The 26,024-nt window shown below is 42.4% G+C and overlaps 2 protein-coding genes across 6 annotated transcripts in view; one reads left to right on the forward strand and one right to left on the reverse strand.

Annotated features, from left to right (window-relative positions):
- Window positions 1-26,024, reverse strand: part of LOC147132242 (relaxin-3 receptor 1-like) — a 35,736-nt gene that overhangs the window by 5,493 nt on the left and 4,219 nt on the right. The window contains exons 3-7 of one of the 4 annotated variants that reach the window (XM_086014218.1): window positions 20,658-20,878; window positions 19,288-19,417; window positions 18,055-18,293; window positions 8,089-8,780; window positions 3,193-3,335 (exon numbers count right to left, since the gene is read on the reverse strand). The gene's annotated coding sequence lies outside the window, so the exon portion shown is untranslated. Of the gene's footprint in view, window positions 1-1,631; window positions 2,053-3,192; window positions 3,336-8,088; window positions 8,781-18,054; window positions 18,320-19,287; window positions 19,418-20,657; window positions 20,879-26,024 lie in introns of those variants that run through there. The other 3 variants (XM_086014216.1, XM_086014217.1, XM_086014220.1) reach the window with 3 other exon arrangements.
- LOC147132243 (zinc finger protein 516-like) lies at window positions 667-16,964 on the forward strand. 2 transcript variants are annotated; one of them, XM_086014214.1, is made up of 6 exons: window positions 667-814; window positions 901-1,079; window positions 10,846-12,167; window positions 12,835-13,917; window positions 13,991-14,055; window positions 15,183-16,964. In XM_086014214.1, exons 3-6 carry the CDS (start codon window positions 10,985-10,987, stop codon window positions 15,231-15,233), a joined length of 2,382 nt encoding a protein of 793 aa, XP_085870340.1. In that variant the 5' UTR covers window positions 667-814; window positions 901-1,079; window positions 10,846-10,984; the 3' UTR covers window positions 15,234-16,964. The 2 variants fall into 2 exon arrangements, with proteins under 2 accessions (XP_085870340.1, XP_085870339.1); XM_086014213.1 differs by having other exon boundaries at window positions 711-1,079.

Genomic DNA, 26,024 nt, shown 5'->3' on the forward strand with positions numbered 1-26,024 from the left:
ATTCCTGCCTCAAGGTCTCTGTAATAATAACAATAATAATACTAATCTACATTGATACAATTAAGAGACAAAGAGAATTAACTCATTAATTCTATAGAGCTTTCCAATATGCATGATTTAGTTACTGTTTTAGGGTTATCACTCTGTTTGAATACTTGTAAAATTCATAATGGCAACATCTGCTGGATTTCTGTATATTGTTGACTCTTTAGAGAAGTTGTGTGTTTTAAATTAAAGTTGAATTGTCTCCAAGCTAAAATTGAGTACATTGCTTTCTTATTGTAGTATTTATGACCAGTTACAGTTTTACCCGATTTCAATAATTACATTGGTCAACACTTTATTTTACCTTATTATTTATTCAATCTAAGATGCTATTAAGCTGTTGGTTTTTAACACACTGAATCTGCTATCATTGTTTTGCTCTTGCACATCAGATTTTCATAATACTAAGAAAAATATAATTATTATACAATACGTAATTTAGTTTTAGAATTATTTTTCTTATCGACGCCATCTGCTGGATTTTGTGGTCATCTTGTTATCTTGTTGAATACATCGACATCTATTTATTTAGTGACGTCACGTATGGAGAATTGCTTTTTTTTTTTCTTTTTTTTTAATGAAAGCTGCACTGTCTCTTTAAATAAAAAAAAAGAGCCATCAATGAGTTTGGACCGTTCCACTTTATTGACCTGGCTCCATCTAAAACAAGTTGAATAAAAAATAAGCCGCCACTTTGATAGCCTCCACCACCGGCGGAGTCTACTTGCTGGAGTATTTGTGGAGCGCGCGAGCGTGCGCACGCACGCACGTACGTACACGGCCAGCAGGCGGAGATGCTCAGCCTCTCCAGTTATTAACGTTATTAACGTTATCCCGCGCTTCACTCGCCTCCAGGAACGAGACGGCACCCGCCAGCACTGCCACTGACTCCATTTCCGCGGCTGGCCCAGGTGCGACGACCCGGCCGTGATTTCGACGACGACGGCGACAAAGTTCCGAGAGCATCAAGTATGTCGCCATTGTGAACGAGTAGTGATGGGATTCCTCCGCGTTCGTTCAGCCCTCCAATTGAGGTAAGAATACTTGAGTCCGACTCCAGTTAGGAGTTCGCTACTTGTCACTTTTTTCTTTTTGCCCCGGGACAAGTAGCTTCCCCGGCAGCCCTTCTTCTCCTCCCCTCTCCTCCGGACTTCCACCACTGTTTGGTCGCTTTCACCTCGTCCATCTTTATTTTATCAACAAAGTTGGCGCAAACAAGGCTGCCATTGTGGCGGATCAACGGTGGATTAACGAGCACCCCAACCCCTCCCCCATTTCTCTTACATCTCTTTTAAACATCTTCATGAAAGTCAATTGTGCTGAAATGTATCGGTGATTGCTTTTGAGGGAAACCCAGCAATGATTTGTCGTGCTTGTTGTTTCCACTGTCTTAAATAGGGATTAAAGAGCAGGCCAGGAGGGCCATCAAAATGTAGCATCATTGGGCCTGGCAAGCATCCTAAATTATCTACAAAACATGACAGTTGCCACATTGAAAATATAATTAAGCAACTATACTAAGTCATCAATTTGCATCAGTCCATACAGATGTTATCAGACCTTTATGGGAGAAGGAACAGGCATACCAGTAATCCTTTGATCAGTGTGGGATTGTTGATGAAGGTCTTGAAGCTAAATGGGGCTGCACATTTTAGCTACATCCATGCATACCTTCCTCCCTCCTGGCAATATCTATAATAAATGTTCATTCATATTAAAGACAAATATGTGAAGTGAGATTGTGACGTCAAAATATGCAGGCAAAATACATTTGTGTGTGTACATTTATGCAAACTCTATTTCAGGCAATATAATTCAGTCATGTAAATCGCCATTACTTCTGGATCAATAGAGAGAATTTGTAGCCCTTTTTGAGACTAGGAATAGGCATAATTATCTCTGGATCAGTGTGGGACACTTAATCACAGAAACCTTGGAGGCAAATGCACGCAAAATAAATTTTAGCTACGTGAATGCTACCTGGATATAAAGGTAAGGCCATTGACAAGGTGCAATGCCGACCTAACGACAGATAGCAGACTAAAACAAAGCTAAAGAAAAACAAAAACAATGGTACATGGTGATCTAGTTACATATTTACATAATAAAGTATATTTCATCATAGCGCATGGTGACAAAAATGTTCATAACAGGTGCAGCGATTGTGTACAGTAATCCCTCACTGAATTTTGGAATCCATTGGGGATTGTTGATTGATCTTTGAAGCAATGAAACCAAAATGGAGTCTAATGAAGAACATAGTTTTAAACTACTGAAAGACATGATTTCGTAACTGCAGAAATCCATACACATTTTCAAAGCTTTTTGGAGATTAGGAAGAGTCTTAATATTCCTTTGATTATCGTGGGACTGTTGATGAATTTAAGGCAATGGATGCACAATCTTTTACTTTTTACAAAAAATATAAATAATCTTAGCTTTACACTACACCTAAATAACTACTAAGTTAACGGACAACTAAATCTAAAGGAATGCTAATCGTCACTAAAGTCTCAATGTTGCATAAAATCTGCTTGAATTTTCTTTCATTGTTTACATGCTGATGTTTTGGTTTGGAATGGAATACAAATTGGCGTAACAGTTGACTCTTGCCCTGTGTGGCGTAACAGTTGACTCTTGCCCTGTGTGAACAATCAATGAATTTAGCTAAATTACAGGTCTATTTAATAATTTTAGTTTTGTCGTTCCAATGAAATTTTTTGTTTTTTCTACAAAACAAGCCCAAAATTCTCGTCCTCTTTTTTCCATACTCATCCACGGTGCTCCTCTCCCCACCCGCCCCGCCGTATGTGGCTAACCCAACATGTGGGGAGGTAATCCCAGCTATTAGGGTAATCTCCTCAGTATGACGATCAATAGAGGAGGGTGCGCGCCATCTACCAGACAAGAGGGAGAGAGAGGGAGAGCGGGGAGGCTCGGGGTGGTGGGAGTAGGGTGTGTTGGGGGGTGGGACCAAATTTGGGCTAAAGAAAAAATGATTTAATCATGGGGATTGGGTCAGGGGGCCGGACAGGGGATGGGGGATGGGTACAGACTGAGAGACAGGAAGATGTGAGGGGGCAAGGCCATCCTTAGCTCATCCACAGTGGCTGACACATTTGTTAACCGGGCATATCTTTGCTTTACCTAATTTCCCACATCGGAGTGATGAAGTATATCCATCCATCCAGGTGCCTGCGGGTACCAGCTGGCCCCCAAACGACCGCATGAGAAGCCCGCGGACCTGGTCTAAAAATAGCTCACCAGCGTTGAACTTTTGTGTTGCTTTTCTGTAAAAAAAAAAACAAAACAAAAAGAAAAACACCCAGCACTAACTAGTGAGTTGCATCTAACTTTTTGGGTGCTGTTCTTAACTGCATTGGTGTAAATTTGCTAATGACTATTAAAAACATTAGTATTGGAGCACATGACCAAACAAGAGCAAAATAATTGGGGGGGAAATTTATTTCAGGAGAGTGCATTACACTTTGAAAAAGGTTGGTGAAGGTTTTGATCCTTACTGAAGTCAAGACGCACACTATTTGATGAAGTCTGGCAAGTTTTAGGAATAGCTTCTTGAGGAAAGTGGCAGTTTGAATTTTGAGGTGCTCTGTACCACTAAATTATGCCGAGAGCAATTTAAGCATTACAACTATGACTTTATTGTCACTCTGTTGCATCCGATTGAGTTTCAGGGTTTGTTTTGAAATGGTGTGCAGGAACTAAAGGCAGGACATCCAGATGGAAGGTGGCGGCAATGACTAAGACGTCCGCCGATCCTTTCTTCTGTTTAACCCCGTCGAGGGCCGAGACGAGATTGGATGAGTGCGCGAGGGAATCGGGTTACTATAGCGCCATTCTACTCCCGAGCAGCGGGGCGGTGTAAAAGATGCAGTAGCCCCGACGGGGAAACCTAATCCAAACCCTGCTGCCAGCTGTCATTCTTCTGCTTTGCCGCAGGGCAAAAATGGCCAAACGCGTATCGCCTTACGTTGCCGCAATCGTTACCTTGATCGCTGCTTGCAAAAAAGACATTTTGACACATGATGGCACTGTCATTTTAGAAGAGCTTAGCTATTATAGCAATAGTACTGCGTGTCTGCTACATCACAAAGCTACGCTAGGATTAGAAGCGTTTGTGCTTCAGGTTTGATGTGGACAACAGATTATGACAAGGTCATGGGAGGAGTACAAATAAAAAGACCAAAGTTAATTTCATTTTTTCTTTTGTGAAGTGCAACAAACATGATTACGCCTTTGCACTTAAGTAATAATCCCTGTGTATGTCTTGGGTCATCTTCACCAGTCTTTGCTCATTTTCCCTCATCTTTGGTAACCTATACTAGTCTTTGCTTTCATTTGTAAGTATTTGCTAGTCTGCGCAAACGTTTACGAGTCTGTGCCGGTCTCTGCTTGTCTTTAAGATGCCTGTACAACAGAAGACTGAGAAGATTTGGAAAAGAACCTTAGAAACGATCATCTCACACCTGCTCACATTTAAAGACAAGTTAGAGTGTTTCTAGTCAAATCCTAGTCTAAGACTGAGATTTTATAAAAAAAAATATAGTGATTTTGTAGGGTCCCCATTTGCAAGACTACAACTATATTCTTAAAGTGGAAAAACATATTTTTTTCAAGAATATGTTCTCAGCAGGCCTACTAGTTGAAACACGGCATTCTGATTAATAGTGTGTTTGTGCAATATGAGTTAAGCAGCAAAATCCACCCATTTTTAGCCATCTGAGGGGGCTGCCATTTTATCATTTCTGTCGACTGAAAATGAACGACCAATCTCAGCTCGCCTGTTTTCTAAAGCTGAGCCGTGATTGGTCGTTACCGGAGCCCTGGGTAGTTGTGATGTCATTTTCAGTCGACAGAAGTGACAAAATGGCCGCCCCCAGAGATGGCTAAAACGAGTAGATTAACTCGCAATATTTATCAGACTGCCTTGTTTCAACTAGTAGGCTTGCATAGAACATATTCTTGAAAAAATGTTTGGGTTGATTCCTCTTCAAGGCTTTTTTTTTTTTTTTTTTTACCCCACAATCAAAACGTTTGGTCAAAGTTGGTTGTCGTAAACAGAAGCCTGTTTAAAATTTTAGTTGGACAGGTGATTATTATTTGGTCCGGCCGGACAAAATGGCGGATAAACGGACCTACGGCTGTAGGCGGAAAGTGATAAACGAACCGCAAACTTTTAGTAAAATGCCCAGCTCTGAATATTACTAGCATATACTAAACTGTCGAGGTGATGGTAGCGCGTTGCGACTCAAGGAAAAACTAACACTTCTTTCTGACTTTGTTTTAAGTCTGAGACTGTGAAAATCTTTAGGCGTAACACCAGCATTAGTCTTTGCTTGTCTTTGTTTGGACAGTTCGGCGAAAAGACATACTGTACTTGTTATGATGTTTAAAACGTGTTTTGCTCCACACCATTAATCTCATCACCATCATCAAGATGATAAATCAGCATCGTCTCAAATGCTACAACATACTGCGCATTAAACCATCATAAAATGTGGTGGGTTATTTTTCTAACACAGACTAAAACCAGTGTCTAAATCATGTACATCTGCCCGGGGGTTTGAACGGGGAAACCAACGAGGCAAAAGAGCGCCACCGAGAGAAACGGTCCCGGCGAGTCGATGATGACCTTGCCGCAATAATCTAATCCCTGTTGAGAGTGCTTTTTTTAGAGAGCAAGTTAATGCCCGCAGATTATACACCAGTGTCTCCCACACCAGCCAATACACACTGAAAAGAGAGTGGGGGGTCCACAATGAGAAAAGTTAGCCTCGAACACCAACGATGCCCCAAAGACTATTTCAAGGTAAATAATGAACATGTTTTTAGATGCTTCGTTGGGCAGTATTCGCCTTTCCTCGCACGCCTTTGACTCCACGATAAAAGGCCACTCACGGAGCAGCTTGCCTAGTGCCATGAAGAGTAATAATCCCTGTGTATGTTGTGTAACTGCACACTGGGTTGACAAGGCGGCGGCGAGAGGGTGGTAGGGGGGGCGGGGAAAAATGTGCACAAGTTAGGCTGCCGAGCCGGCGGCTGTCTAATCTCTTAGGTAGATGAGGCTGTTTGCCCACACCGCCTTCATTGTTGCTAAGTCGCTCGAGGAACCAGCAGAGGACTGCTGGTGATGGAGGACTGATTTGTGGACCTGCCGAATTGTATACGTAGGCTTTTTTCACCCAAAGTGGGAAATTATTAATAACATACCAATATTACTCTCTGTCTGATGTCCAAGTATATTGAAATGGCCAACGGCACCATGTTATTTGATGTATTTATTAGATATTAGCTGAAAAGACAGACATTCCAATAGGCAAGGCCGATTTTGAGCCCTCAATTCCACTTTCTGATCAAAGTCATCAAAGACCCAAATCTGGGATCTGCTCAAATATGAATGTTGGCTCGACCCCCACTTCCTTGCGATCAAAGTCAACAAAGGCCGGGTAAAACATCACAATTGTCCCGAGTGTTTATCTTGTATTTTCTTCCTTTCCAATTTGCTGAGAAAACGGTTTGGCTAAGCAATCTTCGAAATAGTTTTGCATGCAAATCCTTACGGCGGGTGTGTGGTCAACCGAACCACAGACTTCGTGATTGTGACGCGAAAGTGACTATCGTGCCATGTAAACCAGTTAGTTTAGCAGTTATCTTAGCTTCGATTCTTCTACTACTACTATTCTAATTTTCTGGGAGTTCTGCTTCAGGGGTGGAGACTGGTGATGGTCAAAGGTGATAAGGTTATGTGTGTGGTATGCTGTAGGCCATCTTGAGTACACCGCAAGACTACTCATCAACTTTTGGGGGTTCTAATTTTAAAAGATGCTTCGACGCTTTAGTCTTTGTCAAACCATTTTCACAGTCTCAGACTGAAAACCGACAATCAGACGTTTTAGACTTTTACTGGCGTCACGGCGCATTCCCATCATCTCAATTGTTTCGTGGAACGTGGTAATCTCATTGGTTTTAGTGCAGCGTTTTTCTAGTCTTGGCTTTACAACAATGTCAAGCGTGTTTGGTAACATCACACGTCTTTCTGTCTTTGCCTTGACATAACACAACCAATAACACTCTAACAAAGCTGGAGACAGGAAACATTGCACACGATCATGAGTGGCATGTACGATCGCTAGTCTTTGCTTGTTTTCTGTAGTTTTTGCTATTCTCCGGTCATTTTAGGTAGGTTTTGGTTATCTTCACAACTCTTTGCTATTTTTGTTCATCTTCCCTCATCTTTGATAGTCTTTATAACACGTGTAGTGTTTGCGCCTCTTGGCCAATCTCCAAAAGTCCCTGCTCGTCATCGCTATTTTTTTACTGGTCTTTGTTACTCTTCATCGTTCGCCTTCATTGGAGTTTGGTTGCTCACTCTTTGGACAGTATCCCTTGACACTATTTTGAAATGAAATAGATTATTTATTTTTGTCTCCGTAGAAATGTATATGACACGACAAAACAAGCCCATTTGCAGCTCAAAGATGCAGTTTGGCATAGACTTTATTGTTGATGACCGCAAATTTGGGGGATTATTTCAAGATGAGAGAGCAAATGGCTTTATATAGCAAAGCAAACGATGGCGCTTGACGAAAACAGACAGGATTATTGGTCAGAAAACAGTAGATGTGAGGTGCGGCTTAGTGAGCCAGCGAGCGTGGCTCTGGACACAAGCATAAGGACAGTCACGTGCTCGCTCTCCGGTCAGCGGTAGCTTTGGCACAGGCCTGCTGCTCCTGCTTGTTGGGAATATTTGGATGACATCATCTCTCAAGCAATTGATATACAGAATTGCGAAAATACCTATGCTGACATACTTAGTTACATTTCAAAAGTGCTTCTAAAAATAGCCACAATAGCCATTTTGGATGCCTTGCAAAAATCATATTCAGCGACGAGGCTATTTCTAGTTTTTGGCAGGAAATTACGCCCACGGTTTTGGTGCAACACGCACACCGGCAGTAGCTATTTTCATGCAGGAACATGCTCACACGCACACATCCACACATGAGCACACGGCAGTCTAACCAGAGGGAGTTTGTGCTGAGCTGGTTGTGGGATGTCGGGATGATTCAATGTGAGGACAGCTGACTGGACATGCCTATTCATCTGCCAAAGAAAAGGGAGAGAAAAGGGGCGCGAGGCATTCTAAAAGATATGGCACTCCCCCTCCCCAGAGCAACATTACTTTGCACACCTCCAAAGGCACTACTAGCACAAGAGGTGAAAAGGACACAAACAAGGAACGAGAGAGGGGGGAAAAAGGGATCCTTTTATCATGTATACTTGGACATTATATGTGTGTGTATTTATATAATAGATTCAGGAGTAGGACAGAGGTAAATTAGAGTGACTTCAAAAACATCTGCGTTTAAGATATTGGCAAATGGGTAGAATAGTTTGTGCCACAGTCCAAAATGCATCCGTTCCTTAAGCTTTTCTAAAGGTACCGGTACAATCTTTGTTTTAAGTCGATCCGTTTAGGGCATTAGATTTAGGCAGGCACAAATATCTAAGAAGAAAAGGACAATTTAAAAAGGGATCTCTGATGGTGTAGTGGTACACTTGCCTGACTTGTGTGCGGGCAGCGTGGGGTCGGTTCCTGCTCAGTGACGGTGTCTGCGCGTGCCTTGCGATTGGCCGACGACCAGCTCAGGGTGTAGTCGGTCGGTCCTTTCGCCCAAAGTCATCTGGGATTGGCTGCGGCACCCCCAACAACCCTGTAGAGGATGAATGGTGTCGAAGATGACATGACATGACCAATGAAAAACAAGCTAAACTCAAAAGATGACAAAAAAATACATAAATAACGACAAATATACAAAGTACCAAATAAGTTTGAATTCTAGATGAAATGACAAAAGTGAAACAGAAAAAAAAAAAGACTGTGTGATATAACGCTTTTTAAACAATTAAAAAGCAGCTTACACATGTGGGATGCGTAAAAAGAAATCAAACACGTTCACAAGCATACTCAATGCACTTTTAATCACAAGTGACAACCATCTGGCACCGAACCAGCTAGCTGCCCGTGTGAAGCTAACGCTACAGTCAACATCAGCACTGTGTTGCCCATCATCGCAAACAGGCAATTATACTAAAAAGTTCACCGACACTTTGTCGATAGCAGCTTTGGCTGAACATGACTTTCATGCGCACTGAATCACTCACTGGACAAGAACAACTAAAGTATTTGGATACTGCCACTTTATTGGCTACGATTGAGCCTGCCTACCTCGTGTTCTATAACAGTCAATTCTTTGATGTTGCTAGAAGCGAGCTGCGCTGACAGCCTGTCACATGACATTTAAGGCAAATTAAGGCGTTTTCCACTTCGTAGGTTGCTTCCACAAAGGCTCTTAGTGCTGTGGTGGCGAAGCCCCCCAGACCGATGGCCTGTTTTTATTCCCATCTGTTGACTTCATCCCCATTGTGCTTTAACATTAACCCCCTAATTGCCACCCTCTAGTTTATCGTCCACCCTGCCCCCCTCTCGAAAGGGAGGACAGCGTGCCACATTACCCGTATTCTAATCTGACAGCGTCTGCAAACACCTGCCACGTCCGGACGAGACCCAGTCTCGAGCCCCTTTTGCGGGACAGATGCCACGCTGACAAATGGACAAACCTCTGCCCCCCCTTTAGAAAAATCACCTTCGTCGCACTCAAGTATGGACGAAGGACGGTCAGAGTTGTCTGTTGTTCTTGGGGTGACACGCAGGCCGTGGCCTCTCTTGCTCAAACAATGACCCCCCCCCCCCCATCAACCCCCCTGACCCAGGCGGCGGGGGCCCAGACGTGAAGCGATGTGACAGTTCTGGTGCGGCCGACACAATAGCAGGTTTTACTTTTTACTGCCTGGATGGCGATCAGACCGCGGAGTATACGATCTTTCACTGGAAAAAAAGAAAGAAAAAAAAAAAAAAAACACAGTCGCTGCGTGTTTGGTCCGGTCACATGTCCGGCCCGGTTCAGAACAGGCACCATTGTGCGCACAAGCACGTGTCTCGGAGCTACTTAAACCTCATTTTCCCACAAGTTTGAAAAGACTACACAGAAAGCATTGGAATCATTCATTAAACAACCATGTTTAACATGCCAGCACCAAACAAGACTGTCATGTCAGCACTTAGCCTGGGCATAAGTGGGTGTTTCTGTGCTTACCAAAGTTCGGACATAATGGATTATTGATCGTGAATTAGAGTGTGCTGACCCTGAGGGCCCATCCTCATTGGCCCAGGAATGAATACGTCTCTTCATGCTTGGCCTCACACACTCAATTTGGACAGAGGCTGGCGCTCTAATACATGCAGACAGCCGCCTCTCCGCCTCTGAGGGACAAAGGTTATACCAGAGTCGTCTGTAATTGCAAATTGTCCCAAATGGATTGTCGGTGCCAAGCTTGTGCTTATTTTCCCCTCATTTGTTATGCGATGTGCTCCGAGTGAAACTGAGTAGAAACAACAACAAAGAACTGGTTGGTTCTTGAAAATGGTTGGAAATCAATGAGGCCGTGAATGGATTGGGAAGAATTGTGTTGATTACTGTCAAAGTGATTGTTGATTAATTCCATCTAGAGCTTTCTTTTGGGACAACCCTCACAACCGAATATTGAAAATGATAAACGTTAAAAAATGACATAAATGATAAAAACATATTGGCCTACTGCCCGAAATTCATGATTATTTTCACTAAATTTGCCGCCTTCGCATTACTACTACATTGCGATGTCTATTAGAATTTGATTAACTGTTGAAAACCGCTAACGGACAATGTTGTGTTTCAGGTTGACTTGAGCCTGCCGGATGACCCCAAAGCAAGGATGCTTTCCAAATTTTTCGACACCTCCGACGACGACCTAACGGCTCTCTGAAAGCAACCTTGTCGGAAAAGTCATACTAGCGACACTCGAAGAACAGCGATCGATGGAGGCCAAAGCGAGGCGGCAGGAGGAAGCGCTGCCCAAAGACACCGAGATAGAGGAGGATGCCGCTTCGGGCCACACGTGCGGCGTGTGCGGCCGCAGCTTCCCGCTCCTCAGCTCGCTGTCGCAGCACATGCGGCGGCACACCCGCGAGAAGCCCTACAAATGCCCCTACTGCGACCACAGGGCGGCGCAGAAGGGATCCCTCAAGGCGCACATCCGGAGCCACAAGCTGGGCCTGTTCGGCCTCGGCGACCAGCAGGCCGAAGTGGAGATACCGGAGACTCCCGAGGTGGTAAAGAAGAAAACTAGCAAGAAAAAAGAGAAAGATTTGAAGGTGGAGGGACTGGACCCTGGGGCCTTCTCCTGCAGCATCTGCGGCCAAGACTTCCCCCAGGCGGCGTTACTTAAGTCGCACATGAAGCGGCACCGCAGCGCGCAGGACCACGGCTGTCGCATCTGCGGCCGCCGCTTCCGCCAGGCGTGGTTCCTGCAGAGCCACATGCGCATCCACCGGGCCAAGGCGGAGCTGCAGGGCGGCAAAAGCGACCAGCCGCCCGCCACCGTCAACGGCGTGGCGCAAGACCCCGGCGCACTCGCCAACGACAAGTGCCTCTACGAGCTCTGCGGTCACTGCGGCCACTTCTTCACCGATTGCAAGACCTTGCGCCTACACGAAAGGTTACACAAACACTGCCACAACGCACGGCAAGACCTCGAGGCCTCGCGAGTGACGAAGGACCGTTTTTTGGAAAGCCTCGGCCTCTCCCGCGTTGCACTGAAGGAAGCCCAGGCGGACGGAAACGTGGGCCGGAGAATCCCAGAATTGGATCCTGTGTGCAGCTACCAGGCTTGGCAGTTAGCCACAAGGGGGCGACTGGCGGAAGCCGCCGAGAGATGCCTGGGCTGGGAGGAACGACTCGCTGACGCCGAGGTGGCGTACAACACGGCGAAGGGCGAATACGTCCCCGCCAAGTCAGAGAAGAAGAGGAAGCCCATCGACGTGCCCGCTTCCAGCGCCAAAAAGAAGAAGGGCGACGCCAGCCTCGAGCAAGCCGATAAGGACAAGAAGAGTTGCCAGAAAGACCGCATCTTGCTGAATGGACTCGGGCAAGCCTTTTACGAGGCGTTGCAACACAGAGCCATCAAAGACAACCTCGGCAACAGGAATCAGGAACAGGAAGGTAACTATTAACACTTAACACAACATATGACAACGAAAGGCACAAATATTTGGAAAAAAATACTTTTTCTACAAAATTGAAACTATGATAAAAACACCAATATTAGCTAGAAAGTACACAAATATTATGACAAAATTAAATATAAAAGTAATGTGTGTTAGTAACGATTACAAAATGTTACAAAATCAATATCAAACAAATAACACCACTTTTTTTGTCAAATACAAAAAATAGAGAGATGCACAAATATTAGAAAAAACATTACTGAATATTTAAACAAAAAAACGATAGACAAAAATATGGAAAAACTAAAATATTCGCCAAAAATTAGACCTCTTGTGGACATATATTGAATTACAGCAAGTCTCTTAACATGGCAGGGAAGTATGATAAATAGATAGATAGGTTTATTTGAAAGGGGACAGTGCAATTTCACATAACACATGAAAAAACATGGCTAAAAAAAGCCAGAATTAGCCAAGGCTAATTTTCCCCTAATGTATGGGGTAATTGTTGGCTCTTAAAACAGTTTTGTCTTGATTCTTAATGGCAGCAAATACTGTAATAAAATGTCTTCATCACACATTGGAATTTATTCATTCTACTTTACAACCGCTGCTTGCATTTGCTCTGATTCTCCATGTTTTTGCACATTTCTGCCCCACAGATGAGAAACCTCTGTTTTGCGAGCACTGTGACTTTCACACTGTGGACGCCTCACTACTCAGGTCTCACGTGCACGCGCAGCACCAGGACAGCAAACAGAGCGCGGCTTCGGACAAAGCCGCCGGCCAAAGTAGTTCCAAGGCCTCAAGGTACGTGGACTACCTCAGGAAAAGGAGCGCACTTCTTTGTCAGCCATATTGGAACCCCTTCCCCGGCCTGCCTGGTGATTTGAACATCAAAACAGAGAAGTTCAATGATGGAGAAGTCACGACGAGCAGCGATTCAGACAGTCTTCTCAACTTGTCGGCACCGGGGGACGACAAAGGACAGGACTCGGTTAAAAAAGAAGGCCTGCTTAGACATGAGTGTCCGTATTGTTCCCACGCCACCTGCTATCCCGAGGTGCTGTGGATCCATCAGCGGGTCTCGCACAGGGTGGGCAACAGCAGTTCAGCGGCCCCAAAGTGGGCGCCGTGCGCTAACGGCGCCCGCGGACCAAAGACCTCCCGGTGGAGACGGACGGGACCCCCGCCGTTCCTCGAAGGGAAGGACTGCCCGACTTTGCCCGCGCCCAGAAGCCAGCGCACGCAACCACCGACTGGCGGCAACGGCAAGCAGGCGGCCCCTAAGAGCCAATCAGGTGCCAAGTCCAAGCCTCAGGCGAAAGACGCAAAAACTCCGGACTCCCGCGCCAGGGTGAAGTCCGGGCAGAAGCGCCCGGCGGAGAGCGCCAGCAAAGCGAGCTCATCCGGGAGAACGGCGGCGGAGGGAAGCTTCCCGAAGGAGGGCCTGGGCTTCATGCTGAGTCACGGGGGGGCGACGTCCAACTCGGATCGGCACCACACCCAGAGGCTCCCCTCTCCGAGTCCCAAAGGGGCCGACCTGTGGGCCGCCATGAGCATGTGGGGCCATCGGGCCTACTTTGAACCGTTGCTTTACGCTCAGGCCAAGAGCGCCGCCGCCGGCGCGACGGACACGCCCACGGACTTTGATGTGGTGAGCCTCCTGAAGAGCCACAGTCCTCACGAGCTGGCGGCTCTTTACCAGCACTGGGGCTTTGTGGACCCCAGGCTGGACCCGCAAGGTGAGGAGCATCTTCACCCAAACTCGCACAACGGCGCAGAAAAATTTCCAACACCTTCTTGATGTCTTTTCAGCAATGTTGCAGCTCAACGGACATTTTTCAAATGAAGTCCATCCCTCCCCTGAAGCTTCCAAACAAGTAAGTTTGGCTTTCAATGTTACAGTATTGTAAACACGAAAAGTAGCGAGTGCTCCAAATTACAATTAGCCCATATAAATAACTAATTGGTTTGCTTTGCGTTGGATTCACAAGACTCAAATGATCAGGTATTTTGACAATTTTCTTTTCTCTAACCATGGGTCCTAAGAAACTGAGTGCTGAGAAAAAGGGAATTATGTCCACTGAATTAAAGATAATTCTTCTAGAATATGCACTTAGACTTAAGCAAACGAAGTTGATACAGCAACAGGCAGGGATGTTCAATTCATTTCTAGACTTGTTGTTTTCCGTTTGTGGCGTTTCAGCGCCCTCTGGTGGAGAGTTTGTTACATCCATTTGAAGGGGTCATTCAGTGTCATTTCATGAAATTGCTGAAAATCTTCCCACTGGACCATCACAGAATTTCTTTTTAAAAAATATACTAAGATACACTTGTCGATAGGGAAAATCCAAAAATATGAGGTCTTTACTTTCAATACTTTTCTCATGAAAAATGATTGAATGATGGGTAGTTTTTATGGTTTTCAGCATCATACTCATTTAATTTAATCAATAAATACATTTTTAAACAGTCAAAACTATCTCATCTGTAGCCTTCAACATTTCTCCAGTCAATATCTGCTACCAATAGCCTCCAAATTTAGAAGGTCAGGTGTGGAGCTCAATTATAACATACAATTATAAAAAAAGTATGATTACAAAAAGCTTCTAAATTACCCTCCATTCAATGATTTCCCATGAGAAAAATATTGACAATAGAGACCTAATATTTGGGATTTTTCCTATTACCAAATCAGTCTTTTTCCTAGAAATTCGACAGGACATTCTGAGATGGTCAGGTGGGAGGCGTTTGATGAAATGACACAGAATGACTCTGAGCATATTTTGGCTACCTATATCTAAATTCCGATGGATGGGATTGCATCAAGGTTCCCCCGCCAATTGACCACATTTACTGGGTGTGCCTCAGTATGATGCATTAGCAGTGACTGTAGATTGTCTACCTATTCGTACCAACAAATATTTTTCAAAGCTGCTGACCTTTTGAATTGCATTTTATTATATCCTAACTATATGTTTTTATACAAAAAAACACCGTCCCACAGGTGACCAGCTGCTCCACTTCCACCTCAGGGTCTCTCCATACAGGAATGTGAAGACCATCAAAGACACCCACCGCCACTGACGGGGGAAAAAAAAAAAAAAAAGAAAAAAAAAATTAAAAAAAAAAAAAAAAAAGGACAGAAACAACATGCAATCAGGTGGACTCATCAGCACTCACAGTTTCATTTCTCAGACTGACGTCTGCTTTTGAGTGTGTGTGCGCGCACACCAGTACGATATGTTATGTGGATGTGAAGATGTGAAGTTGGGGAGGATAATGCCAATTGGAGACCAAAAATATGCAATTAATCAAAATGACCTTCCCTGTTTTTGCTTTTTTTTTGTATGTATGCCAACACTACAGTGTGCTTATTTCTAGGGCAGATTATTCATTTTATTTGTTCACAAAGAACATGAAAAATCATTGAACAGTCTCAAATTAAAAAAAAAAAAAAACACCTAACAATAAACTTGCAAAGGTCATAGCATGCACCAGAAACCACTATCAATGACCGTATTTACTCAAATAGTGGCAAACCGTCCCAATTAATTGCCTCCCGTTTTCCCGCCGCTATCGTTCAACCCATTGGAACTCTTACTAACCAAAACAGCAGCACGTAAATCTCAGATGAATGAAACGGAGTCTTATTGAGTTCCCTACGCCCTATTCTAGAAAATCTTACGTTTTCGTGGAGATTCCGTCTTTAATTGAAATTTGTGTTGCAATAGACTTGTGTGGTCGCTCCGCAACGTTGCGCGTCGTTCGTTGTGCGTTTCGCCCAATTCCCCGCATTTCGAAAAAGAAAGGCCACAGTCACTATTGGCAAAAATATGGGGGGTTAGGTAAGCTCGAAGCACATTTAAACAGATCTATGGCTTACATCGCCTTAAAGCTTAAGGAATAATTGACTAATTTTGCCATTTTCACCAGTAAAAAGCTAATATTTTGTCTACAGTGAATTTGATAACTTCATGATTTTTGACGTACAATCAACACCTCTAAAAATGTAATTGGCCCTTGCTGTCGACTAAAAATGACATCACAAGTACTCAGGGCTCAAGCTGAGCCGTGATTGGTGGTTATCCGAGCCGTGAGTACTTTTGATGTCAATTTTACTCGAGGGCAAGTGGCAAAATGCGTTTTTAAAGGTGTTAATTGCACGTGAAAAATAATAGTTATATTAACTTTTTAATGCTGAAAATGGAAATATAACGTATCCCTTGAACAAACTGACAGTTTGGTCATAGTCCATTGAAAAACATGCCAGTCAGTGTCACAAAAAACATTTCATGTGAATGGTTGGTGCAAAAGCATCAAATGGAAATAAGAAACGCTTTCAAAGGACACAACAAATAAATGATGTTAACGGAAGAATTCAATCTTCAAAACGAGTTCCCACCAGCTTGCAAGCTTTGATTTGTCACCAGGAAAAGTTCAGGGATAAAATACTTTTTTTTTTTTTTTTTTGGGTATTACTGCATCATTCCTCAGTTGATGTTTTTGTGTTTGCAGACTTAGTGTTTTACTTGTAGTTTTGTATTTATATCCCATAGACAAAATGTGTTTGTACCAAAACAAAAAGCCATTGAATTTGTGGGACATGAGAGTGATGGGTACTGACTTTTTTTTTTACATTAATTTGTACAAGATAGTTTTATTTAATTGTTTGTTTATTCCAAGTGGAATTGAAACACTCTAAGTTCCAGTTCTTGATATTTGTAGTTGAAAATGTTCAAAGATAATAATAATAATAATAATAATAATAAAAAAGGTTCTCCAAGTCGTTTCTGTGTCTTTCAAGAACCTTAACTTTAATAACCCTAACTTGAACATCTCTGAGCAAGCACACTTTGCAGCCTTGCATGTTTGGGACAAGAGATGGATTAGTGAATTTGTTGTTGACAGAAAACTATTATGAAAAAAAACTTTTATTGAGCAGCAGTGTCCATGAGACCCAGCCCATGCTGACTCTGGAGTCAGGCCAGGGAGGCGCGTCACTTGAGTCTGCAGGGGCAACAAACTCAAAAGCTGCCTGGCGTCCACGCCCACATGACACATCAGAGCAAAAAGTGATGGGTTCCATTAAAAACTTAACACTAACCTAACACGAGTACTTGATAGCGCATTTACAGGTCAGATGTTTGAATGTATTTAAATGTCACTTGACCTGCATTACTTGATGCTTGCGGTTCAGTTTGCAGGTCTAACCACAAGGTGGCAGCAAAACCAAAAGAATAGGAAACATTGGCTTGCTCTTTTCAACCTGGAACCCAGCATTAAGTGAGCGATGTGACAACAGTAATAGCATGTGTTAAAATAATCTGCCCTCATATTTTGATTACTTTAATTGAGGTATTTTTTGGATACAGCTTTTGATTTGATGTTTTGGCCAACTATCGTACCATCCCAATGTGTTTAGTCCTTTTGTCAGGTTGACTACAAAAACAAATCCATTTGCATTTCATTTCTGAATTTCCAAATACAGTAGAATTAAAAAAAACAAAAAACGTTTTGTATTGCTGTCCCCTGACGTGAAGCAAACAAGTCGTGTTGAGGGCTCAAAGCAAGCAGTTGTCACGCCGCGTTTGTCATGTTCCGAGGGGGTTTGGGTGACAGCATCACTTTGCTGCCCGTCAGACACCCGTGATCATGTCGAGAAGAAGTGCTCGTTGAGGTTAGTAGATCATGTCAGTAAACTTGGAGGTCTGACATATGTTGTCTGACTGGGCTCACCGGAGTGACAACTGTCACCTTGCGTTATAGCGTGAACAGAGATCTGTGACTTCTCGGATGCTGTTTTTTTCCCCCTACTTTTATAAATTTGATAAAAACTTTGATGAACTTTATAGAATAGAACAACAAAATAGGATAACCTGCATGAGGGGAGGGGTTGTGCGTGGCCCGTCTTTCTGCATCTGCTGGTGAAGAGGTCGTGCGGGACTCAGTTCCGCACCGTCCTCTGAGCAGGCTTTCTGCAACCGATCACCGTGATGCTGGTGTTGATGACGCTCCAGTCTCCGCCACACATCTGTAGAAGCTCCTCAAAACACAGCTCCCCAGTTCGCCACTTAGACATTGGGGGGCCTTCTTCGGAAGACAGGTAGGTTGGCACCTGGATTCCAACACCCAACATCAAAACTGCGAGGCAGATGTGTGAACCACTAATTCATTGCGACACCATCTTACAACTGACAGATTTTTGGTCATGTTTAAAAAAAAAAAAAAATCACTATAGACCTACATTGTCATGATTAAAAATGCCATCCTAAACCTTTCAAAAGCCTGACCCTACATGTCTTTAAAAGTAAACTTTCCCATACTGTAAGAATTTTGTTGCTCAACATCAGGGGTCTCTAATTTCGGTCCTTGTGAGCCCCTATCCATCCTGTTTTAGATGTAACACTATTGCAACATAGCTCATTCAAATGATATGTCTGATTATTTCAATCAGGTATGTTGGAACACTCGTGAAGACCGGGGGTTGGAGACCCCTAATGTATAGTAAGGAATTCATTAAAAAGACATGATGTGTATCGTAGGGCTTTTTTTTTTTTTTTTTTTTAAGAAGAAGACATGATGTATATAGTAAGGCATTCATCAAAAATACATGATGTGTATCGTAAGGCTTTTTTTTTTTTTTTTTAAAGAAGACACGATGTATAGTCATTTATTAGTGAAGGCAATATATAGTAAAGATTTTTTTTTAAACACATAACTAACATGGTTGTTTTCTTAAATAAATGCCTTTGTATACATGGTCATTTCCTTTTTTTTTTTTACAGCTTACTATACATTATCATCTAAAAAAAAACTAACTGGTGTTTTTCACGATTTAGTAGACATGGTTGTTGGTTTTTTTAAAGACCTATTATACACGTTTTTTTTAAACGCCTTACTTTCCATGGTTCCCCTTTAATAAGTGCCTTACTATACACTACAACTCATGGTAACATGATGCTTTACGATATTTGTGTTTTTTTTTTTTTAAAAAAAGCCTTGATCATGTCCTAAAAAAGCCTTTCAACTTTGGGAGATTTATCAAAGCAAATCATGAATATGAATTTAAGTGGGAAGAAGAAGAAGAAAAAAAATCAATATTTCATTACCTAATTGTTTGTGTCAACGAAGAGCGATGACGCCGAGCGACAGCGTCGGGGTGGCAACTAGAGTTCATGCAGACATCTGGAGGACAAAGTCGAACGGATGCCTACTCCACACTTCCTCATGACACACTTCCTAGAGAGGAGAAGGGGAAAAAAAATCAATACAATAACAATAGACAAATGATTCGCTGCGTCACGACCGGAAGGTTAAAGTTATCAAATCGTTCATCAGTGAAGTCATGATTGGTGCATCGTGGCACAAGACATTCCAATGCCACAGCAGATATCACTTGCCATGTTCCAGACACACAGGCACATATTCACACTTATCCATCTAAAATACTACCACTACTACTATTATTACTACTAAGAATAATAAAAAAATAAGTACTATTACTTCAACTACCACTAGTAACAATAAAAAAAAAAAACTGCTATTACTTCTACTACTCATAAATACAAAAATTAAAAACACTGGTACTAGTAGTACAATAACTACTATTTAAATAATAATAAAAATAGAATTACTATTGTTTACTACGGTAAATAATGAAAATAGTAAAAATAAAAATACTGATCTCCTGATGATAATTTTTCCAACACATTTTTGCTTTTGAAACTACCAAGCCTTCCCAGTGCAAAGATAAACGAGCGAGAATGTTTGGACTGGAAACATTTGAGTGGAATTGCGGAAGTGGGAAGACAAGCAAACGATCCAGAGGGAGCGTGCGCGCCTCTTTAGCGGCCCATTTGTCTGCTGTATTAGTTGAACGATATAAAACATGACAAAAATGCCCACTCGGAGCATATCAAAGATTTCAGGGTCTTCCCGCGGGAACTGCTATGTAGGCCAAGAAGCTCCTGCCAGCTCTCTCTCGCTAACACGTGTACAACACAACAGCACAATGCACTGCAAAATGTTAATCAACAATTAAGCTAAGACCTTTGAGTTTGAACTTCTTAATTACGCACTGGTCCGTAAACCACTTTTCCTGACCATGACAAGTCAAGAGATAGGTAGAAAGTGCAATATCACCAGGAATTGATTTTATATTTTGTAGTATCTACAAAAAAAAAACCCTAAAATGTCCATGTTGCTCAAACAAGGGAGCAACAGGAAACAATTCACTGTAAGTAGTCGACATCCCTCCTACTTTGGTCTGAGGAAGGCTAGTTAGCGCCGCAGTTCCCGCAGGTGACCAACAGAGGCTGCTAGAGGCTCCTGAGCTCATTTACTTCATGTCATATTTACAGTCTGATGGACTTCCTGCGTGGCCTTCCTCGTTCCCACAATGCCTTTTATTTCCCTCCCCTGTCATCAGCAAGTACACACGCGGACACACACACCCTCACATGCACACACGCGTACGCACACTTCCTGTAGCCTGGAGAAAGGCAGCTGCAAAAGGCCTCAGTGGCGCAGGCTGACGAGAAGTGACAGGTCTCTGTATCAGCGGCCCGCCTCTGACAGCTGACAGACGCGCCAGGCTCGCACACGCCGCGGGAGGAAACGAGAGGCGGAGAATCGACGATGCCGTCAAGTGTCGGCCTTCTCAACAAACACGGCGTCCAGTCTGCAAGTGTTCACCTTGACCTGAGAAATGTATGACAGACTATTAGGACAATAGCAAGGTCACATGTACTGTACACGTTCATTGTTTTGCTTCATTAGACAAGATGAATAGTATATATGGGTATAGATTTTCTATGGCAGTCGTTCTCAAAACCTTTTCCAACCTCAAAAAATAGTGCCACAAGTGCCATTATAATGACTAATATTAAGATACAGTAGCATTGTAGGTTTAAGTGTTCAAGAAAAGAAAGTTATTTCAAGTCGCTAACATAACACAAATGTAGAACAATTTAATGGGTTAACTAGAATAGATTTTTTAATCCACTGGAAATAATATCCAGTATATTTTTATAGGTATTTGTATACGATTACACTCAAAATCCAATGTTTCATTTGATGTGATGGTATGTTTTTTTTTTTTTTAAATATGAATAAAATGCATGTATCCAGTCAGCAAGTACATTTTCAATTCCTCTAAATAATGCATTTAGTTTCTTTGTTTTTTTTGTGGCTGGGCTTGCAAACAGAAGTTGGATCGTTTGCTTTACTATTTGTTTCCACGGTCCGGGTTGCACTGTAGCGCCCCCCACAGGCCAATGCTGTGGCCAGCACCTGGTAGATGAGGAGCAGGAGGAGGTTGCTCCTGTGGCCTCGGGAATCGGCCGTGATGCTGGTTAACGTCCGCCATGACTTCTGTCCGGGTTGCCGTCGCTTGCTTCCATGATTACTTCCCCAACATTCCATCCGGGACTCTTTGACCTTTTCCCCTCTCATTAGAAAAATGATATTCCTTCTTATTCCTCCGCGGGCTTCCCTAAACACACCATCATGACGTCTAATTTGATCATCGGTATGACGGTGGCGCCTCCTCGTGGCTGAAGGCAGCTGTGTTTTGTTCGAGTGGACTCAAAGTGACATTCCCTCCGATAAACACTTGCCACGGCAACCAGGAAGTCATCTCGTGTCTGAGGATCTTGGTTTGGAGGAGTCGGCGTCACTTCAGGCCTCGGGAAAGCGCAAATTAGGATTAAATTAGTAGAGAGGAACACACTGGAGATTGATCTGTGTCAGGGTTCCTTGTAGGTCAGGCTTGTGTTCGTTGATGCACGGAAGAAAAAAAAAAACAAGCCAATGAAAAAAATAAATAAATAAAAAGGAGACAAAAATGTTAAATGCCAAGTCAATGTCTGAAAGAGACGGTGAAACAGGTGTGTATACGAGCACCTAACGTTAAAAGCGACAAAATCACGTCTTGACTCATGTTCATTATTCAGTCAAAATCTCACCTATACACTGATTAAATATTACTTTGGCACCATCTTGTGGCATACAGTGGAAACCATTTTATGACGCAGTTACAGACTTAGACGATGCACAAAGGGCTTGGTTTCGGTTCAAGAAAAATCACTTTCAAAATTCATAAAAATTGTTTTTCAGATTAAAAAAATAAAAATAAAAGATTACTCCAAAAGTGGTGACACAACGCTTTTGTTTCTCATGAATTTATGACATTTTAAATTATGACAATTCTAGATTTATTTATTTTTCTGGAACACAATTTATTAATTTGGAGACAGCATTTTGTCTTCCCAGAAGTTAAAATTGCTGGGCAAAAAAAAATCAAGTCGCCAGATTTCAAAAGTTGTATTTTTGTATCCATTTTTTTTTTTGTTAAAATTAAATGTGTAAATTCTAGTTTTACTTTCATAGAAAAAAAAATATTGAATTCAATTAATTTTGAGTAAAATTTCACCTTGTAATATTTTATTCTCAGAAATTTTTATTTCCCTTACAACTTTATTTTAAAACGTTTTTTTTTTTTTATAAAATTGTATCTATTTCACATAATTTACAATTTGATTAAAACATTTTTTTCTAACTTTATTATTTTTTTGCCCCCTCAGATACTGTACATGCTGTTGCAACATAGGTTACATTCCCTACTGCGGTCCACTTTGTGGGAAGAAAAAAAAAAAAAACCCAAAAAGTAATTTTGTCCCCGCCATCGCTCTCGATCTAATTAAGGGCGGCCTGATGCCGGGAGTGACGGGTCACCAGCTCTCGATAGATGGCTGCGAAAGAAGTGACGAGAGTTAAATGGAACGGATTAGCATAAGCCAACGACGACTCTGTTCAAAGCTCATTTGAAGTGGCGCGTGTGTGCGCGCACGTGTGTGTGACATGGCCGTGCCAATTTGGAGAGAATTCAATCTACCGCCATCAAGCGACCGGACGTCTGAAAAGAGCAATTTACGCAAAAGGCGACGTCATATCAGCTTCGGCGCTCGATTTCCTGCCTTTCTTATCAGGCGTCGTCGGGCAGATTAGGAAATAATGCAGTCGATCATTTTGAGAGGCAGCGTTAATGTTTGAGAGGCTGTTGGCACAAACGGCTGCAAAGTCGAAGTCTTGTTTTTTTTGGCTAATCCGGTGGAGCGCTCGGACAATTTTGCACGTTAGCGCTCGTTTCTTGAAAGGGCTGTCACGCTTTTTGCCAAGTTTCAACGTTTAGCCTCATTTCAGATTTCAATTGGAAACGTTAACTCGGTTTAAGAATGTTTTGGGTTACAAACTGGGTCATGGAATAAATTCAATTGGTATTTATATATTTATTTGACAATGTATTCAAAATTGTATTCTCGTCATTCTTGTAAAATTACTTTTTTCCCCTCGAAAAATGACTACTTTTGCAATACGGCAATGGAAAACTGTTTTTATCTTAAAAAAATCAAGGCCCACCTGAAAAATTTGAGTGTGAGGTCATACCGCCCAAAAAAGGGGAAAAAAAAGAAACTCCTTTTTAGATTACAACTTTTAGCTTCTCAAACAACAACTTTATCACAAACTTTAAACTTTTAAGATGATAGAATTGATCTTTTCACAGTTGCAAAATACTAATGATATTCCCCGCAATACGACACCAATTCCTATTTTGTGCTGAAGCTAAACTTTTTAGGGTGCAATCTGTGGCGTGTGGGCGCTCGCTCTCACCAAACCAAAGCGAAAACGCACCCAAAAATGTCGTGAAAGTGTCACGCTTTGATGATTGTGATGAATGACGATCATGTGTGAGGAATGCACACTTTTGTCCCACTATTATCTCGGCTCTGTTTGCACAAACAGCACTTTAACGCTCCGCGGGAGACGCCTGTGAATAACATTACAATGACTGGATGTGAAGGAGGCGCGCGATTTGTGTGTGTGTGTGTGTGTGTGTGTGTTTGCGTGTCGCATGATAAATGTTCTCTCTCTCATAATCTATGTGCTTGAAAATATGATGTATGTGAGGATGAACTCTGAATTATAAGCCAAAGAGTGACTCATTAATCTTCCGACTTTGGTGGGGAGTGGACCAGCGAAATCCATTTGCCATCTTTATGTTTTATAAATAATGCTATATATATATATATATATATATATATATATATATATATATATATATATATATACATACAAAATTGGACATACGTGTTTTTCACAGGACATCAACGATATACTGTATTATGTATGTATCTAATGTATTGTACTACCCGGTAGTGGGCAAGGCACACACACTAGAAGTTGCAGCACAATGTCCATTGAATTACAGATTAAAAAAAAAAATTAAAATAATTCAAATTAATTAAATTAATTCCTTACAATCCATGGAATTCTGTTAGTACTACTAACACTGCACATTAACAAAGGTAAACATGCTAACACAGCTTGAAAGCCCCCCGCAATGTGTTCACCTTAACGCGGAACGTTTGATCATATACCCGTCGCCCCCACCTAAATGCATCGCAGCCCCCCCCCCCCCCCCACTGCTGTGAGATTGATGACCGAGTCGTGTTTTGCTGGAGTTGGAGAGAAAGAAGATGCGCATTGATTGAAAGCCCTCAATAGTCCCGTTGCGTCGCATCCCCAACAACATCACTTATTTTGCATTCCGACACGCCGATTGAGAAGTGCTAAATGTGCGCGCCGGCCGGTGACAAATGCAAATGGGAAGCGAATCGGACTCCAATGATAACGGCGTCCGTCTTCGACAGACACGGTTAAAATATTTCATAATTGATACAGAGGCTGCCGAGATGTGCTTTGACCCTGAAGGGATGGGAATGTCAACCGGGGAAATTGCCAACACGTTCAAGTGAAACGTGCGGCCATTAGACTCTTAATCCAACGCGGTGTTCCTCAACCTTCACTGAGCCAAGGCATATATTTTACATGAGAAAAAAAAAAATCTCACGGATCATCGGCAGTCGAAAATATCACAAAAAGTACCCACTGAAAAAGTCAAATGAAACCGAGATGATATATCTTAAAATTGTAGCAGTTTTTGGGGAGGAGCATTTCACTTGTTTCTAGCATTTTTTTTTTTTCTCTCAAAATCGCCAGATAATTACAGTGAATCTCCACATATCTGTGGTTCGGCATTTGCTAATTCACCTCATGTGGATTTGATATTTGAACCTCACACTCACCCACCGGCGCTTCGGTTGGACAAAAGTAGCGCTTTGCTGCCATCTTGTGGCATCTTAGTGCCACTGAACTATGTTAAAATGAGTTGAGGAGCTTCATTTTGACAAAAGTAGTGCTTCGCCAGAATCTTGATGCCAAGGAACTACGTTGAAGTGAGTTGTAGTGCATCAGTTAGACAAAAGTAGTGCTTTACCACCATTTTACCGCCAAGGGAGTATGTTGACATGTGGGGCTTCAATTAGACAAAGGTAGTGCACTTCTGTCATCTTGTTTCATCATCTTGCCAAGAAATTAAATTGAAGTGAGTTAAGGAGCTTCGCTTATGCTAAGCCGCCATCTTGTGGCACCTTGGTGCCAAGGAACTATGCTGAAGTGTGTTGCAGTGCTTCAGTCAGACAAAAGTAGCACTTTGCTACCATCTTGTGGCATCCTAATGCCAAGTAACTGTGTTCAGTTGAGCTGCCTTTCAACAAAAGTAGTGCTTTGCTGTCATTTTAAAACATTATTTTTGCTGAGGAGCCATGTTAAAGTGAGTTGAGGGGTTTCATTTAGGGAAAAAAATGTGATCTTGCAGGAAATAGGTTATTTGGAGAGCTAAATTATAATTTTACAAGATCAATTGTAATCCTGAGGGATGAAAGTCATAACCCAAGAAGATAAAAAAATAAAAGTTTGGCATTAAAGTCGTCATTGTACAGGACTG

Source organism: Filicampus tigris, chromosome 18 (assembly GCF_054856515.1).
Source record: "Filicampus tigris isolate MCC_2025a chromosome 18, RoL_Ftig_1.0, whole genome shotgun sequence".
NCBI classification, from domain to species: domain Eukaryota; kingdom Metazoa; phylum Chordata; class Actinopteri; order Syngnathiformes; family Syngnathidae; genus Filicampus; species Filicampus tigris.

What these genes read in the sequence shown, in the direction of transcription:
- LOC147132243 (XM_086014214.1), top strand. Translation starts at nt 10,985, where the DNA reads ATGGAGGCCAAAGCGAGGCGGCAGGAGGAAGCGCTGCCCAAAGACACC. An exon ending in CAGGAATCAGGAACAGGAAG is followed by an intron (nt 12,168 to 12,834) that starts GTAACTATTAAC and finishes TCTGCCCCACAG; the next exon opens with ATGAGAAACCTCTGTTTTGC. An exon ending in CCCCTGAAGCTTCCAAACAA is followed by an intron (nt 14,056 to 15,182) that starts GTAAGTTTGGCT and finishes ACCGTCCCACAG; the next exon opens with GTGACCAGCTGCTCCACTTC.